The sequence below is a fragment of the Arachis hypogaea genome, chromosome 20 (genome assembly GCF_003086295.3).
Source record: "Arachis hypogaea cultivar Tifrunner chromosome 20, arahy.Tifrunner.gnm2.J5K5, whole genome shotgun sequence".
NCBI classification, from domain to species: domain Eukaryota; kingdom Viridiplantae; phylum Streptophyta; class Magnoliopsida; order Fabales; family Fabaceae; genus Arachis; species Arachis hypogaea.
Genome location: NC_092055.1, coordinates 127,857,871 through 127,875,996, shown reverse-complemented (window position 1 = coordinate 127,875,996; position 18,126 = coordinate 127,857,871). Strand labels below are relative to the sequence as shown.

The following is an 18,126-nucleotide window of genomic DNA, read 5'->3' as shown; positions in this document are numbered from 1 at the left end:
AAGTGTAACTCTACATTTGGCAGCGGTTTTTCAATCCGCCGCTATATCTTAGCAGAATTTGTCAACGGATGACATTTTGCAGCGGTTAACAACCGCTGCCATCTCCAAGCAGTCCTATTTACAATTTCATAGCGGATAGAACCGCCGCAAAACTATGCCGCTGCAAAATACCATTTAGCAGCGGTTATACCAGCGGTTACTATTAACCGCTGCTAACGGTTTAGCCGCACACTATCTTTCAGCAGGTATATCAACCGCTGCTATTTGCCGGATGTGGTGTAGTGATAGTCTTCAATAATACTTAATCATGATTTATAATTTATCAAAAAATCAAAGAGTAGAAATAATGTATCATAGAAAAAAATAAAAAATAAAAATTGTTGCTGTAAAAACTATTCAAAGAAAGAATAATTGGTAAAAATATGAGATTCTTTTTTAGTACATACGACATTTTATAGTGGTAAAATAAAATTGGAAGGAATGAAATTTTGTCTTTTTATATTATGAATAGAATTTGATATTTATCCTAATCAAATTAAATAACTAATTAGTTACAATTAATCAAATTAATTAATTGATATAAATAATTATTATAATTAATTTGATTTATTGAATTAAAATAAATAAATTAAGAAATAGTTTATTAAATTAATTAGTTGATATAATTAATTTATTATAATTAATTGAATTTAATGAATTTAAAAAATAAAATAAATTTTAATATAATATAATATAATAGATATATCTGTTTAAATCTGGCTATATTAAGTTCAATTTGGAGAAATAAAATTTGGAAACTGAAAAAGAATGATGGTACGTATGCTACCACCCGTGAGGGAATTGCACAAATAGCTGAAACATACTTCAAGGATATCTTCACATCGATTAACCAAGCTAATCCGTACATGCATTCGAAAATTTTGAAACCAAAGTTTCAGCAACCATGAAAAGAAAATTAATTAGACCGGTCAGTTTTGATGAGGTAAAACGTGCGATTTTTAGTGTTCATCCTTAGACGCCCCTAGTGATGATGGATTTACAGCTAAATTCTTTCAATTCTACTAGAGTTTAGTACGGGAGGATGTTTTTAAGGCTGTCCGCAGTTTCTTTGTCAGTGGTAGACTACTAAAGAGCTTCAACCATACATAAATATGTCTCATTCCTAATGTTCCTGATGCAAAGGATATGCCACAGGTTAGACCCATCAGCCTTTCCTCAGTTGTGTATAAGATTATTTCTAAAGACTAGTCCATCGGCTATAGAAACTTATGACTTTGCTGATCAGCCCTAATCAAAGTGCCTTCGTTAAGGGTAGATTGATTTCAGACAATATTCTAGTCGCTCATGAATGTATGCACTGTCTAAAGACAAAGAAAAGGAGCCTATTGAGTGAAATAGCTGTTAAATTGGATATGAGAAAAGCCTATGATTGTGTTGAGTGGCATTTTCTTTGGTTCATTTTGGAGAAGTTAGGATTTGAATCTAGGTGGATTGGTTGGATACAGGAGGTGGTGACTACAGTTTTTTACTCTGTCGTTGTTGAAGGTCAACCTTTTGGTTTTTTTAAACTAAATAGAAGTATCCGTCAAGGAGACCCTCTATCTCAATACCTTTTTCTTTTCTGTGCAGAAGAATTATCCTTTTTGCTAAACAAGGCAGAGCAAAACGGTCTCATTGAAGGTATTTAGATCAACCGAAGATGTCCTACTGTTAATCATTTATTGTTTGCGGATGACTCAATCTATTTTGCAAAGCGTCAGAAAATAATTGTGAAAATATTCTCAATCTTCTTCAGTCATACGAGGGATTTAGTGGCCAAAAAGTTAATTTGCATAAATCAGCTATATTTTTTAGTAATAATACTCCTCCCGCTGCTCAATTACTACTGGCTCGGAAATTGAAAACTGATCATATTGGTGCACAGGATAAATATTTGGGTCTTCCATCTACAGTCCAAAAATAAAAAAAGACCACCTTCGAAGAAATCAAGAACAAGGTGAAGAAGCGAGTTCAAGGGTGGAAAAGAAAATTTCTCTCCTCTGCAGGCAGGCATGTTCTAATCAAAGCTATTGGGGAGGCTATCCCAATTTATTCATTATCATGTTTTTATCTTGCTGACACTTTAATTAGGGAGATTCACAATATACTCTCCCAATTTTGGTGGGGTCAAAAAGGTACAGAGCGAAAAATGGCATGGGTTAGTTGGGATATTATGACAAGACCAAAATTGGAAGGTGGACTAGGTTTTAAGGACCTAGGGGCTCAGAACTTGGCGCTATTAGCAAAACAATGTTGGAAAGTAGTCTCTCAGCCACAATCACTCCTATCTAGACTCCTCAAAGGTAAATATTTTCGATACAGTTCTATAATGAATGCAGAGATCGGAGCAGTACCTTCGTGAGAGTGGCGTAGCATATTAGAAGGGCGTAAGGTTGTTGAAAAGGGGTTGGTTTGGCGAATTGGTGATAGATCCAGTATCTGAATCTTCAGTGATCATTGGCTTGCTCCTCCACATCCTTATGTTGTTTCTTCATCTGAAACTTCCAATCTACAAAATCAACCACTATTGATGGTCAAAGACTTAATACTTTCTAATGGTCAGTGGAATCAAACTCTAATTAGAAGTATTTTTTCTGAGGACACTAGTCAGCGTGTGCTAGCAACAACAATTGGGGGTGGAGAAGATAAAATTTATTGGGCCCTTAATAAATGTAGTTTGTATGAAGTGAGTACTGGGTACCGTGTGGCTTATGGGTTCTCGCATCCTCCCATTGAATTTTGCCCAGAGATTGAGACAACGAAATTTGTGGCGAAAACTGTGGAAGCTGAAAATCTCAGGGAAGATTAAGATTTTTCTCTGGAGGGGTTTCCATAAAAAGCTTCCAGTGCTGCAAAAGCTTCATCATCGCATCCCATTGATTCAACCTATCTGGCGAAAATGCCTACAATTTCCAAAAACAATCAATTATTGCATCTTCCATTGTGTAAAATCAAAGAAAATTTGGTCAAAAATGGGCTTACCAGCTACTAGAAAGAGCACCGAAAACTCTGATTTCTATGTTGAGTGAAACTTGAGAATGAGAGCCTTACGTACCCAACCCAATAGCTCCTCTCAGAGAATGATGATGGTGATTTTGAGCTTGTTCTTATGGAAGGCTAGGACCAGGTTCATCTTTGATAATTTATCAACTAGTGTGGAAGAGATAATGGCGTCGACTTTGAAGCTGCAGAAAGAGTTTCAACAAATTTCCACTTCCTAATTGATGAGCACTTTACTTTTTTATATCTCTTATTATATTATTATATGATGTTACCTCTATAGTAGAGCGTTAGGAGTCTCCCATTTTTTTTATTTGTCCCATATATAGACACCTATATATTTCTTTCCTTTCATGAATGGAATTATCTGACTTTGAAAAAAAAAAAAACTTTAATTTTAGTGTCTATAACTTATTGCAGTAAAAATAAGCTTTTGGTGTCATTCATTTTCAGTATTTTTAGGTCTGTCCACATATATACATTTGTTAATTTTATGACAGATCGGTTTTATGTATATGATACCTTGTTATCACTTTGTTTCAAACAAGGACTTCTAAAAACCAATAACATTTTGTAGTCGATGAGACATGGACTTATACTTATTTACCTTTTGGTTATAGGTGATATGAGAAAAGTATGACTCAAGCCTAATGTAGAAGTCTAACATGTCTATATTGCCCCTTAATTTCTTAATTTTAAGTCTGCAATATTTTCAAACAATCCTTAAAATAAACAAATTAAAAAACATTTTCATTAGTTAGATTTGAGAATCAGTCAAAGTATATATATTTACTTGTTTTCTTCCCATACCAAATCTATGACTGTTTTCTTTTATTAATATTGATTTATGATTTATAATGAATGGTACATGGAGTGCTTATTTAAGCATGAATTCCATAGGTGACAAATTTCCCGCCACATCTTGGGACATTATTACCAAAGCTAACATAGTTTTTGTCATATTTTAGAACTTTGGTTATTTTCAGAAAGTTGCTGCCGCAAAACCCTTCTCATAACCTTGTTTGATGCCGTCCTTGGAAGAGATGGTAGTGACACAACCCGAGAAACCTACATAAAAAGGAGCATTCATTTTGAAGAAACACCAAAAGTAAACACTTTCTATGGTAATTAAGAACAAGAACATTATGAATAATAGAAATAATTAATCAGTACCCTGAACAATGGGTTCAGTTTCTTTTGGAGAGCTGAATTGAAAGAGATCCTCAATTGGTGCAAGTCTTGCGTTGTGGTGCTTGGATTCTTGAATACAACTGCTACAACCAACTGCTCGGGGCCACCTCCAGATGGCGGAACCCCGATAGCAGCAGTTTCCAAGATACTGCTATCCACCCCATTGCATAAGCGTTCAATCTCAACCGAACTCACCTATACATACAAGATGGTATCTTTCAGCAAATTTAATTGTACATTACAAAGATACTCTCAAAGTGGCCCTCAAATCAGCCGGGGAAATCAATTTTGCTCCTTATGGGATATGAAGTGTTTCTGTAACAATTACGCAACCATCCAATTTTGATTCATATGAAAATCAAGCATTCATGTTTCTCTCCTATTTCTACCCACTGTAGATATCAAATGTTTAAGGCATCAAAATTAACAAAGCTCATAAAAGTGGTACACTGTATATGGATTAGGATAACTGTTTTAGATTTGGCTTAGATGTATATTTATCTAACATTCTTTGTATTACTAAAAATAACAAGAACAACTACTAAGTTTACTACCTTTATTCCCCCAAGGTTCATTGTATCATCTGCACGACCGTGCGCATGATAGTATCCTTTCGCAGTACGCTCAAATACATCTCCATGCCTCCGCAAAACCTGAGTGAAGAAATTCAGCTGTAAGCGTTAAAGCTATCACAGATAATGGTTGCCACACTGAAAAGAATAATATCCTACCTTTCCATTATAAACAGGCATTCCCTTAAAGTAGACATCATAATGGTCAGCATTTAGCAGAGTAATTGAAGCCCCAAACATGATGGGACCAAGAGCCAATTCACCCATTCCTGGAACATCTTGTGGCTGCAACATAAAGAAGATCGAACATAAACTCAAGTTATTTATCATGAGCGTTAGTTTTCCCAAGAAAAAAGAAATGTGAGCATTGAATTTTGTTTAGTTTCAGAGAACTCGGTAAGAAAAGAACTTCAGGAATTGGAACAACACTTAAAGGCCTGTTAGAACTGTATTGTTCACAAGCCTATGATACTAAGACTGATAATTTTGACTTGTGAGAGACATAATATATGAACTAGAAAGTAAAATTGAATGAGTAGCACTTACAATAGGATGGCCTTCCTCATCCAAAATAAACAAACTGCAGCACATAGCAGGTGTGCTGAAAGCAGCTAGTGATTGAGGTTGTAGTAATGAGCCAGTAATGAATCCACCTCCAATTTCTGTACCGCCACAATATTCAATTACAGGCTTGTAAAGAGCTCTCCCCATCAGCCAAAGGTATTCATCTACATTAGATGCTTCTCCAGTAGAACCAAAGCACCTATATCATTCAAATAGTAGTTTCGATAAAGTACTTAATAGTCATAAATGAGATCCACATTCACATGCTACTAATAAAGGAAGTAGATTCAGCTAGTACTCACCGGATAGTAGACCAATCATAGCCAGATGTGGAATTTGCACTTTTCCAACTACGAACAATGCTTGGAATTACGCCAAGCATAGTTACTTTGGCATCCTATACAGGGTACATAAGCATTCAGTTGGAAGGAAACTATAAAACAAACAATCTAGTGACCTAAAAAATAAAAGGATAGATATTATGTATTTTCTACTTTTGTCTTTTGGAAAAGAAGAAAATCAAGTGCAAGAAAAGGTTGACTGAATTTGTGGCATGCCAATTTTTGGATTATAAGAGTTGCTGTAAAGGAAAACTAACATATGGTTACATTCAGGAGTTTAGGTTGTATGATTTGGTCATATGTGGTGTAATAAGAATAATAAATCAAATGGGGAGTAAGCTAATAACAAGAGGCAGAGAAAGATCAACAAAAACTGTAAAAGGAATAGTTACAGAAGATGAATATCATGTAGTTCATCTATAAATTTCCGTGCCGTGTTTTCTACCTGTGCATCCTACCTTCTGAAAATGAGACTGGATAATGAACAAGAAAACAAAGGCTCTTAAAAATTTAAACAGCAGAGTGAGCTTTTATACCTGTACAAATTTGGCAAAACCAGATCCAAGAGGGGATCCATTATACAGGGCCATCGAAGCTCCATTGATCAATGATGCATATACGAGCCATGGACCCATCATCCATCCAAGATTAGTGGGCCAGGAAACTACATCACCTTTACGAATGTCCAAGTGGCACCATGCATCTTCAGCAGCTTTCAGAGGAGTAATATTTGTCCATGGAATGGCCTTTGGTTCACCTATACCACCCAAGTAGATGACAATGTATTAACTTCACATGATGAATTTAGTCTTGAAATTAACTTGTGTTTTCATTAGCTCATTTCATGTTCAAAACAACTTATATACAAAATATTATTGAGATAACTTTTGACAAGGAGAACGCTGTCCCCAAGAAATAAAAAATTAAATGTAAACAGCATATTAATCCTTTCCATCAAATTTCCATTATTAGTACCAGATCTTTTCATCTAAATATGCCCTCTTTTAGGCCCAAATACAAAACTTAACGAACCTGTTGTTCCAGAAGAGAAGAGAATGTTTGTAAATGCTTCTCCTGGTTGTTCTACAGCTACGAATTCCTTGCCTCTGTGTTGCATGACAGAAAAGAAGATTGAGAATTCCAACAGATCATCATAAACAACTGAGACTATTCATGCTGAAGAGCTTTAAAATATGGACTCAGCATAATTCAGCTCACATGAAATACAGTAACAGAAACAAAGACATCTCAGCTATACCACAATTTTATTAAACATTTCAAATGAATTTTACATCTCTTAAAAATTCTAACGTTAAGTGCATACTTTAGACTGTTGGCTCTGTCCAGAAAATCATGCCAAGAAAAGTCACCATTGCGTAATTCCATGCTAAACTCAGAGCCTCTGGTAGGGATAACTACTGCCAAAGGTGACTTGGCTTCGACAACTCTACTGCATTTGTGAGAGAACAATATGAGACACCAAACATATGAGAACCAAGAAAGAGATCCTTCAATTCTACTAAAGTAACACATATTTTAACCTGTACAGAGGGATGCTTTTATCACCACGAATAATGAGATCCTGAAAAATAACGAGGATAAATGGAAGTAACAAACAGGAAAAAGTCAACAACTGTGACATGCAATTGGCCACAAAACTGAATCCAGCTACAACCAATAATAGCCGACACTGAAACATCATGAATAAAACTGACTTCTAGGTCCACTTACCATATTTTAAATGGATGGCATAAAGATAGAATAGATTTACATAGAGCTATTTAATGTAGTAACATACTAAGCAGGAAAGGAAACTAGACAATTTTGCAAATCGCAATAAACAGATTTGTTTCCTATTTTAAATAAATAAAGAGGTAATGCCCAAATTGATCCTTGAAATTCTCAACGCGCTTCTGTTATGTCCCCGATTTTTTAAAATGACCAAATACATTCCTCGAGTTGCAAAATGTGAATCTCCGTTGGTCCCTAGTTGAAAGATTGTTAACACAATGCTGACGTACAGTTAGGTGCTTACATGGCACAATGGAATGCAACATCGTTTTGGGGTGGAAGCTAAAAAAGATCAAGACGACGTCGCATTCCTCCTACCTTCGTCAAATTATATCCCCTCTTTGGTCCCCCACAAAACCTCTTCCTTCTTCCTCATGGATTCATCTCCTTCATTGCTGTCTTGATCGTCTAGCAGGGGCTCCACTCTGGCACCCTTGGCTCTGTCAAGTGCAAGGATTTTCCGACAATCACATTATGAACAGAGACAAATATACCAATCTAACCTACCTTTCCTAGTTTACAGATTTCTCTGACTCATTCTCATTACCGTCATTGTCCCTTCGTGCTTTTGGAGAATTCGAACCTCTTCTAGAGCCCTGTACAAGATGAATTTGAGGATCGTACTTCTGCGATGCGAGGTAGTTCAGAGCTGTAACGACGTCAACTATAACCGGGATGAATTAGAACACATTATTTTTCGAGAGACTAACAAAGGAAAGGCATACCACCAAGCATTGTGCTCAATGTGGCAGAGAGGATGTTCACTTCGGTGTGAGAGCTCAGATCGGGTTTTGTTTCCTCACCAAGATGCTTGATGGGCTAACCCTAGGCACCGCTTTGCACAGCATAGAATCGCTCCAATTATTCCTCTGCTGGACCGACAATGTAGTATGCATTTTCCAGTTGGATTTAGCATAAGATGCATAGTCACCATGCTTAACACATGCATACATAATATTACCTTTTTGTAACATAGTATTTCAAGACTATGGCAAAACATTGAATGTACCTTCTTTCAAACTAAGTGATTAAAACTTGAAAATTTCATATGCCTGAAATTATAATCTTAGAAAAAGTGCGAGGAGGATGGGGGAGTTTTATGGGAAAGCTCCTAACTAATGTCTAATAGTCTTTGAAGGGGGAAATGCATAAAATGAACAAGGATCGGAAAAAATGTCTAGTCGCCAAACTTTACGGGAGTGAAAGAAAATTCACAACAAAAAAACAAGTTGGTCTGTCTGCAATGGTTCAGTAAGAGTCAGTCGTGTCCTATAAATCCCTACTAGGATATTTTAACTAACTTCCCATGCCAGTACAAGGTAATAACTCAACCAATAAATTATAAGACACCATAAAAAATTCGAAACATGAGAGAAGATAACAAAGAACTTGGTTCCTCTCGAACGAAGGATAAGAGAAGCTGATTCTCAGATTTGGGGCTTTAGGGATTAAAAATTAGTGATAGGTTTGAATTGAGTATAAACAAACAATTTGAAATACCATTTTGAACATATTATTGTGGTGTCCACATCACAGTCTATATCATACAGCCAATGTGGCAGTTAACAGTCCACATCAGCATATCACTAACGTCAGTTGACAAAAGGACTAACGGAGATTCACGTTTTGCAACTTGAGGGATTTATTTGGTCATTTTAAAAAGTTAGGGACATAACTGAGCGTGTTGGGAATTTCAGGGACTATTCTGGGCATTACCTCAATAAATAAAACACTCAAACACCTGAAAAGCCAAGATTGACCAGAAGGAAGAGGGAGTCAACCTGGGTAAATATGACTTTAGCATTTGATATATTAAGCCTGGTTGATATTTCACCTGCTGCAAAACTATCAGCAATTGATACAACAACATAACCTGCAAGAACAATGGCCAGGTAGATAACCACTGATTTGACATGCATTGGCATATCAATTGCAATTGCAGATCCCTTCTCCAGAGCCAGTGCTTCAAGAGCATATGCAACCAACCTGAAAAGTTCACAGAAGCAAAAGATTTTCATTTTCTCCCCCTAATAAAACAATGAAGCTAAAGAATCTAAAACAATTATCCTTTAGGATGCTACAATGGTTGGAAAAAGCTACAGCATAAGGCTACCAGCTACATCTCTTCAGTTAGATTTGGTTCCAACCTTGTAGCTGACCCCATATACAAGACTTGGTTTTCGTTTGGATAGCATTAGTTCAAGCCTAAATATTCAAAACACACAAACCAGAAACTTGAATTTTGTACTTTCCAAGTGCAGGCCTATCCTGACAATTTTCTAAGCTGTAAACTGCAACACAAGCTATGAACCATGGTACCAAAAAGTTTTTTATGGCCATCTGCCGCCAAAGGAATTTTGACAAAAGATTTGAAGATGAAATTAAACAACTTGAGGTGCTCAGAACACAGTAGTATAATTTAAAATCTCTGTTTTAAAATGTCATGGATTGAAGATAAGTTTATACAATACAACTACAGCAAAAAGCACAGGAAGCTAATCATGAAGGGAGAAACTATTTACAGCATACCAAACCTCTTCCTGCAATTCCTTAAATGTCATCCTTTCCACAGGGAGATCATCATGATTTTCATCCCGCCATATTATTGCTGTATCATTCAAACTTCTCTTGGCATTTTCAACTAAGCAATTCTTTGCTGGATTAATTGATGCTCCAGGAAGCCACTGACCACCCGGGTGTGATAGCGAGCTTTCTCCCAGGAGATTTTCTCGCAAGATGCATTCAGGTGGTGTGGAAAATGATATGTTCATTTCATCCAGCACATTTTTCCAAAATACCTGAAATCATACACATCAACAATGACAACGCTGCCAACTCACAAGAAAATTTAACTAAAGTACAAAACAAAGTCTTGAGATTATCCTGGTTAGGACCTCAGGGTTTGATACTGAGAATTTTTGGAAATCAGAAAAACTCGAAATAGGATCCTTATATGCTGAACCCAGAAACTCTTTACCCCTCCTCTCTAGTAACTGGCCAACATTTGTTGAAAGAGCACATTCCCTAATTACACATGAAATGAGAAATTAAAAAAAAAAAAGTAAAAAGGTTCAGGAGCTTTAATTTCTTAACATAAATCATTGCAATGCACAGATTATGACATGTAATCCCAAATCTTACATAATAATTAATACAGCAAACAAGGCCCTTAGTAAATATCATATCAAAACCAGAGTCTATGAAAATTTGATACGTTAACAATTCAATATATCTAGATACGATTTGTACCAGTGTTCAAGTTATAAATCTACCAAATTTTCAAAATGACGACTAAATAGTAGTCCTGAGATTCATGACGTGCTCCGGTTTGGTCCCTGATTCCAAGTGCACTATTGGCATCCACTCGTTCCCGAAATTGAGCTCTGGGCACTATGGTGGTCCCTCGACCCCTTGGTGACAGTGAGTCAGCAAACGGAGTGATGAGCTAGCACTCCATTGCCATGCTGGACAATAGTGAAACGAGGTCCTTTGCTTTTGGCGCCCAATCAAAGTGTGTGTGCAAATCGTTTTACATGCCCACAACTATCAAAACGACGTAATTATGGAAATGGGTTGAGGAACACTATGGTACCCGAAACTCAATCTCACAGAAGACAATGATGCCATTGGAACTTCAGGACCAAATCGGTGCACGGCATGAATGTCAGGAGCACTTTGGGGATTTACTCTGAAAATGACAGATATTAATAGAATCACAAGCGTAAGTATGAATCAACAACATGAATAAAATGAAGCAATTAAAACTTAAAAGCGAGAAGGTGCATAGCATACGGGTCGGGTATCCAAGCGGGCGGGTCAGGTCCAAAATCGATGTAGCAAGCATAGTAGAGCATCTGGTGGAAGGAGAAGGGAAGGTCAGGGGTGAGAATGGTGTTTGTGATGTTGTGCCACGTGGCAGGAGTGCCAGCTCCATGGGTTGCAATGATTTCTTTGAGGCGGCGGTGGAAGGCGGAAGCAACCTCAGTTGAAATCCCAACGGATTCAATGTCCGAGACGGTGATTGAAGTCAGCGATTTGTATGCCATAAGAACTAATTAGCACGAACACACACTGACTAACTTGGACTCTAATTTGAACACGCAATTATCATAGTTTTGAAGTTGAAACCCTGAAAGGTTTAACTGATTTGCTATTAGAAAAAGAAGAAGAAGAAGAAAGTAGACAAAACGTAATGGGAAGAATCAAATCTCTTACTGAGTGATAGCGATAGGATAGCTATCATTCAGCAGCAGCGCGTCACGCCACTCTGCCCATAACATGGTCACCTGAATGAAAATATATTAAGGAAAAAAAAAAAAACTAATTACCCAAATCATTGACATCAGTTCGAACATTTTTAAAATTGGACAATTTTGTTTAATTTAAAATACATAAAATAGTTTTTCACATGTATTTTTATTAGATAATATAATTTTTTTTATTAGTCACTAACGATAATTGTTGTTGATGTGAATGATCCAAATTGAACAAAAATAAGAACAAATTTATGGCATTAATAAGCATACTTGTTAGTTTTAATCAAGTTCACTGTTATAGAAAAAGTTTGTTTGGGTGAGTTTTTAAGAAAAGATGTTATCTTTTTTTAAAAGATCTTATGAAAAAATAAAAGTAATTTTATGTTTGGATATCTCATGCAAAAAGATCTTTTTATTTATTAATTATGTTTGAATATAACAATATAAAAGTACTTTTTTGTTTATTTATTACATGAAAAACATCTTTTTTTAGAGAAAAAATATCTTTTAAAAAAAGATGTAAATTACAGCTTCTCAAAAAAGATATTTTTTTGATTTTTCTAATACTTTTACTTTTATTACTAGAAATTTACCGCTAAAAAATAAGAAATTTACCAAACGAAGTTTCATTAAAAAAAGATCTTATTTTATCAAAATAATGGCGCCCAAACTAACACTAACCAAACTTCAACAAAATTTGCAACTTCGTTTATGGCGTGGGGGAACTTACTCCAGTTTTCAAAAAAAAAAAAAGTTTAAAAATAAAGTAAAAAAATTATTTTGAAAAATAATTAATTTTTTAATTTTTTTAAAATTTATATAAAGCAGTCTCGAAAAATTTAAAATTCTCAAAATAGTTTTTAAAAAATTTTAAAATAGTCATTTCGAATATTTTTATTTTTTTTAAAAACCAACGTGTTATAATATTTTTATTAATTAGAATAATAAAATATTATTAAAAATAATTAATAAATAAATAATATAAAAAATAATAAAATATATATTAAAAGATTTTATTTTAACACTAAAATATCATAAAAAATAACATTATTTAATCATTAACTTATAATACCATGTTACCTTATATCAATATGATGCATAAATCATAATAATATCTACTAAATTTAAGAGATCTTTGTATTATAAAAATCATTATTTATATATCTAAATTTCTAAAATATTGATACCAAATAAATATTAAAAAATATTCATAAGTAAAAAAATATATTTTTTTTTAGCATAATTATTAACTGTAGTAGCACAAATATATTTAACTGTAATTCTATTTTGTACAACATTACAATTAGTGAATCTCAAAATTTTCTAAAAAGACATAACTAAAACACTTTATTTGTCAATACATTTGACTTTTTTTTAGATGACTTGGTTTGCATTGCATGCAAGTGTCACCTTTATAAACACTTGTACAAATATTTTCAATTGTTTATGTGAAAAAATTTAGGTTAAATTAGAGTTCTCTTATCTCTTCAAATAATTAAAAAATGATCATAGAATATGATACCTACAAATTAAATTAAATTATTATCTTGGATGGTAAAAAATAAATATAAATTTATTTATTTTAATTTTTTTAAAAAATAGTGTCTTTTTAAAATTAATTTATAATTTGGGGTTTGAAAATACATAGCAAGTTTTTGTATATATAAATAATGAAATTTAAAATAAATATAAAAAACTAGAAATTAAAATTTATTAATTTAAAATAATTATATATAAACAATTTGAAGGGACTGTTTTAAAATTTTTAAAATTTTTTAGAGACCATTTTAAAAATTTTTAAACTATTCAGGGACTATTTAATACTTTACCATAAAGGCTAATTTGTCTAAATTGCATACATAGATATTTAACAGTGACGTATGTGAGTCAACGTTCTACGTTAGCAGTCACTGTTAGTGACTAACAGAAGAAGACTATATTGTCTAATAAAAACAAGGGTAAAAAACCCTAATAAGCCAACGTTGGAAATGTGTAACGTAAATACGCCAAACTGAAAATCGTTTCAGCAATAAGCCAGAAGCTATTTTTATGTAATTTGAACCAGGGTGGTTCGAACTACAAACCTTAGTAATTCGAACCAGGGTGGTTCGAATTAGGAGGAGAGTTGCTTTGAATGTAATTCGAACCAATCTGGTTCGAACTCCCACCAAAATTTTCTTCATAAATCGAACCAGGTTGGTTCGAACCTTGGCTGCACATAGTTCGAACCAGGGAGGTTCGAATTATAGAGAGAGATCCGGCCTGAGTAATTCGAACCGTGCTGGTTCGAATTACACAAACCATAATTCGAACCGGGCCGGTTCGAATTAGTGGGAGAGAGACCTCTATATAACCGTTCTAAGCGTGAGTTGGTCTCATTAGACCAGTAAGATGGCTAGTGAGGAGAGTTTTGTTGTTCTGGTTCACCACAGAGGATCCATTAAGAGGAAAACTCGTTCCGGAGTGAAGTTCACAGATAAGGATCCTCTCTGTATTGTCGTGAATCCAATGACAAGCTATGATGACCTTGTTAGATCTGTGCTGATGAAACTTGGCCTGGAAGGTGCGAAGCGGGTTAAGAAGTTTTTCTATCGCATTCCAGTCACGATCCTGCACGATACGGTGAAGTATGATTGTCTCACGATTGGTAGTGATGAGGACCTGCAAGTCATGTTTCTTTGTCGGAGGCAGTTTCCGGAGGTGAGGACACCAGAATTGCACGCAAAGCTGATTGATGTGGTATCCAGCTCAGGGGGTTCCAACCGGAATACCACCAATGTAGCCACGGCAGCTGGCTCCAGTTCCAGGGCTGCCGTGGCTTCTTCCTCCGTCCCAGTGTACGAGCCAGCGGTCCAACTTGTCGCCTCCCCGTCTTTTGCTGTTGATCTGAATGACGGCGTAGGCGACGAGGTAGGATCCTTTGATATTCTGCCGAACGCTTTAGAGGGCGTTCCACCGGTTGGCGTCGGAGACGGAGTCTTGGGTGATGCAGATGAGGACGACGTCGAGCCGGATACGATTGAGGATGACAGCGGCGACGAGGTTGGAGCGACTGGTCCTGCATTGGCGGGCGGTGGTTCTAGCTCTGGCACACAGCAGTATCCACCACATTTTTCCTCATTGGACTTGGACGCCATGAGGCATGAGGGGGTTTTAGGGCACGCTGTTGGATTCGGAGCTAGAGATGCGGAAGGGACTGCTGGTCTGACAGAGTTCCAGGTTGGTCAGCAATTCCAGGATAAAGACGAGGCCCTGTTAAGTGTGAAGAGTTACAGCATCCGGCGAGGGGTACAGTACAAGGTGCTGGAGTCCGATCACCGCAGGTATGTGGGCAAGTGTTCCGAGTTTGGGAATGGGTGCACATGGTTGATTCGACTGAGTCTCCGGAAGCGCAAGGGGCTTTGGGAGGTCAAACGGTACAACGGACCTCACACTTGCCTGGCCACATCCATCTCGAGCAACCACAGGAGTTTGGATTATTATGTGATTTCGGCGTTCATTATGCCAATGGTTAGGGCTGACGCATCCGTGAGCATAAAGGTGCTCCTAAACGCCACGGCAGCACACTTTGGTTTTAGGCCGACTTACAGGAGGGTATGGATGGCAAAGCAGAAGGCTATTGCCCTCATCTACGGTGACTGGGATGAGTCATACAACGACATCCCTAGGTGGGTGTTGGGTGTCCAGCTGACGATGCCTGGAAGTGTTGCGGTCCTCAGGACGAGCCCGGTTCGAGTTGGAGGACAGGTGGACGAGTCTCAAGCGTATTTCCACAGACTTTTCTGGACTTTCCCTCCGTGCATCGAGGCATTCCGTCATTGCAAGCCGCTAGTCAGCATTGACGGCACACATCTGTATGGGAAGTATGGGGGAACGTTGCTCATCGCGATTGCACAGGACGGGAACTCCAACATTCTACCAGTCGCATTCGCCCTAGTGGAAGGTGAGAATGCAGAGTCCTGGACATTCTTTCTCTCGCACCTTCGAGAGCACGTGACCCCGCAGCCCGGTCTGCTGGTTATATCGGACAGGCACAACGGCATCAAGGCTGCGCTTGAGGCCCTTGACGAAGGTTGGTTACCGCCATCTGCGTACCGTGCATTCTGCATACGACACGTAGCGGCTAATTTTGCCCTTACCTTCAAGGGCAAAGACGCTAGGAGGCTACTAGTCAATGCGGCGTATGCGAAGACCGAGGTTGAATTTGATTACTGGTTTGATATTCTTCGGTCTGAAGACCCGGCGATGTGTGACTGGGCGAACCGGATTGACTACTCCTTGTGGACTCAGCATCGTGATGAGGGTCGGAGATTCGGTCACATGACGACGAACATCTCCGAGTGTGTGAATTCAATCCTCAAGGGGGTCAGAAATCTCCCTGTATCATCCCTGGTGAAGGCAACATATTGTAGGCTTGCGGAACTCTTTGTTCGCAAGGGGAGAGAGGCTGAGGCGCAGATGGGAACCGGACAACAATTCAGTCAGCATTTGGTGAAGTGTATTGAGGCCAACTTGAAGACGGCCAGGTGCTTCACGGTGACGTTGTATGACCGGGATAACTCCAAGTTCACCGTAGCAGAGACCACTCCGACTGGTTCTTTCTCCTTGGGTACCTACAGAGTATCGCTTGCATCGCGGACATGTGACTGCGGGTACTTCCAGGCGCTTCATTTCCCGTGTCAGCATGCACTTGCATGCTGTGCCTACTCACGGCTCACCTGGACCTCTTACGTTCACAGCGTCTATCAGATTAGCTCGGTGTTCAGTGTGTATCAGATGGGATTCACACCTCCGATCCCGGAGGGCTTCTGGCCACCTTACGACGGGCCCACGGTGATTCCGGACCCTGACAGGAGGCGTGCGAGAGAGGGTCGTCCTAGATCCACAAGGATACGGACGAATATGGACGAGGCAGATCCGAATCGGCCAAAGAGGTGCGACCTATGTCGCCAACCCGGACACACACGACGTTGTTGCCCATAGGTTGGAGGATCGTCTCAGGCAGGACGCCATTAGTGGGCATGTTGTTAGTGTTAGTATTATTTACATTTTAGTTTTCCTGTTAGATGCAATGTTTGAGCACGTATGTAACTGTTTGATCTTTATACATTGTACTTGGATTGTTGCGAGTAGTAATGAATATGTTGTCTTTCATTATGAATACTGCTACAAGTTCCGTCGATGCAAATTTTAATATGCAAAGGTAAACACTAAACTGTTTCATGATTCGATGATTATAAATAGTCAATGTCCCACAACACAAATAACAAATAACATAGGTAAATAGACTACAACATAACAAGGAAAGTACATATCATTATCATACATGATTGAACCATAGGGAACAAAATACATGAAACGTGCATCATCTAAACAGATGCGATCCAGTACCACAGCGACGGGCTACCCATGCCCTCTGACCTCGGCGGATAAACGGCTCCTCATCCTCGATGTCATCCCCATCCTCCTGCGGGGCAGGCTGTGCAAGTGGCGCAACATGCAGGGGTGCCGCAGCCACCCCTGCGACAGACTGTGATGCAGCGGTGAAGGCGGATGGAGGGGTACCTCCGAGACAGAACTGCTGACCACCGGATGACGATGGAGGCTCGTTCAGATCAACATCTAACGGGGCCTGTGTGCCAGAGGTCTGACCACCACTGCGGGGAGTGACGTCGCCCTGCATGATGGCGGTGATCTCCTCTAGGAAGCGTGGACTCCTGAAGTCCCCAACAAGCGTCTCTGACCCAATAAAGTCTGACCACTGTGATCCCGGGATAACCCAAGGTGTACCCCCTGCTCAGGCTGGTCATCGGCTGGCACACCAACGAAGTAATGTCCAAGAGGGCCCGATCCAAGTCCAGCGTCACCCGTGTCAGCCCCGTCACCCATCCCTGTACCATACCACTCACCCCCATGACCGCCATCATGTGTACTAGTACCCGCAGCTGCAACAGCCCCTGAACCACCCCCGCCAACGTGCCCATGCTGATCATCGTCGTCGTCCCCACGGTCAGCATGCCCCCTCGCCCTACCTCCCTGGGCTCGTCGTCCGCCTCTAACGGGACCGGCGTCGTGATCATCGTCCATACCATGATCAGGCCACCTAAACTCACGCTGGCTCCGCCGTGTCCCCACACCCATCCTCCTCTCAACCCTACGCCTGTCCGGCACGTCCTCAGGACGATCCATGTCAGGAACTCGCCCCGGACCTCGCTGTGATGCCTCAACTGGAACCGGAACTGCTCTCGGATCCCCCAGCTGTGTGTCCGGAGACAAGAACCTCTTCCCATGCTGACTCCACCACTCAAGGAACTCATGTGACGGTTCGGGGTCGGCAACAACGTCGAACCTCAGCACACTCTCCTGACGATA

The 18,126-nt window shown here is 38.7% G+C and overlaps 1 protein-coding gene across 4 annotated transcripts; it reads right to left on the bottom strand.

Annotated features, from left to right (window-relative positions):
- Positions 1–3,835: 3,835 nt before the first annotated feature.
- On the bottom strand, positions 3,836–11,867 carry LOC112782351 (probable acyl-activating enzyme 17, peroxisomal). 4 transcript variants are annotated; one of them, XM_072229292.1, is made up of 16 exons: positions 11,714–11,773; positions 11,291–11,627; positions 10,771–11,186; positions 10,393–10,522; positions 10,028–10,296; positions 9,280–9,484; positions 7,249–7,289; positions 7,032–7,157; positions 6,740–6,813; positions 6,244–6,464; positions 5,669–5,763; positions 5,349–5,565; positions 4,962–5,087; positions 4,785–4,883; positions 4,213–4,425; positions 3,836–4,107 (listed from the first exon to the last, which is right to left on the bottom strand). In XM_072229292.1, exons 5-16 carry the CDS (start codon positions 10,267–10,269, stop codon positions 3,997–3,999), a joined length of 1,770 nt encoding a protein of 589 aa, XP_072085393.1. In that variant the 5' UTR covers positions 10,270–10,296; positions 10,393–10,522; positions 10,771–11,186; positions 11,291–11,627; positions 11,714–11,773; the 3' UTR covers positions 3,836–3,996. The 4 variants fall into 4 exon arrangements, with proteins under 4 accessions (XP_072085393.1, XP_025680489.1, XP_072085392.1 ...); XM_025824704.3 differs by lacking the exon at positions 10,771–11,186 and having other exon boundaries at positions 11,714–11,867; XM_072229291.1 differs by lacking the exons at positions 10,771–11,186; positions 11,714–11,773 and having other exon boundaries at positions 11,291–11,711.
- Positions 11,868–18,126: the final 6,259 nt, after the last annotated feature.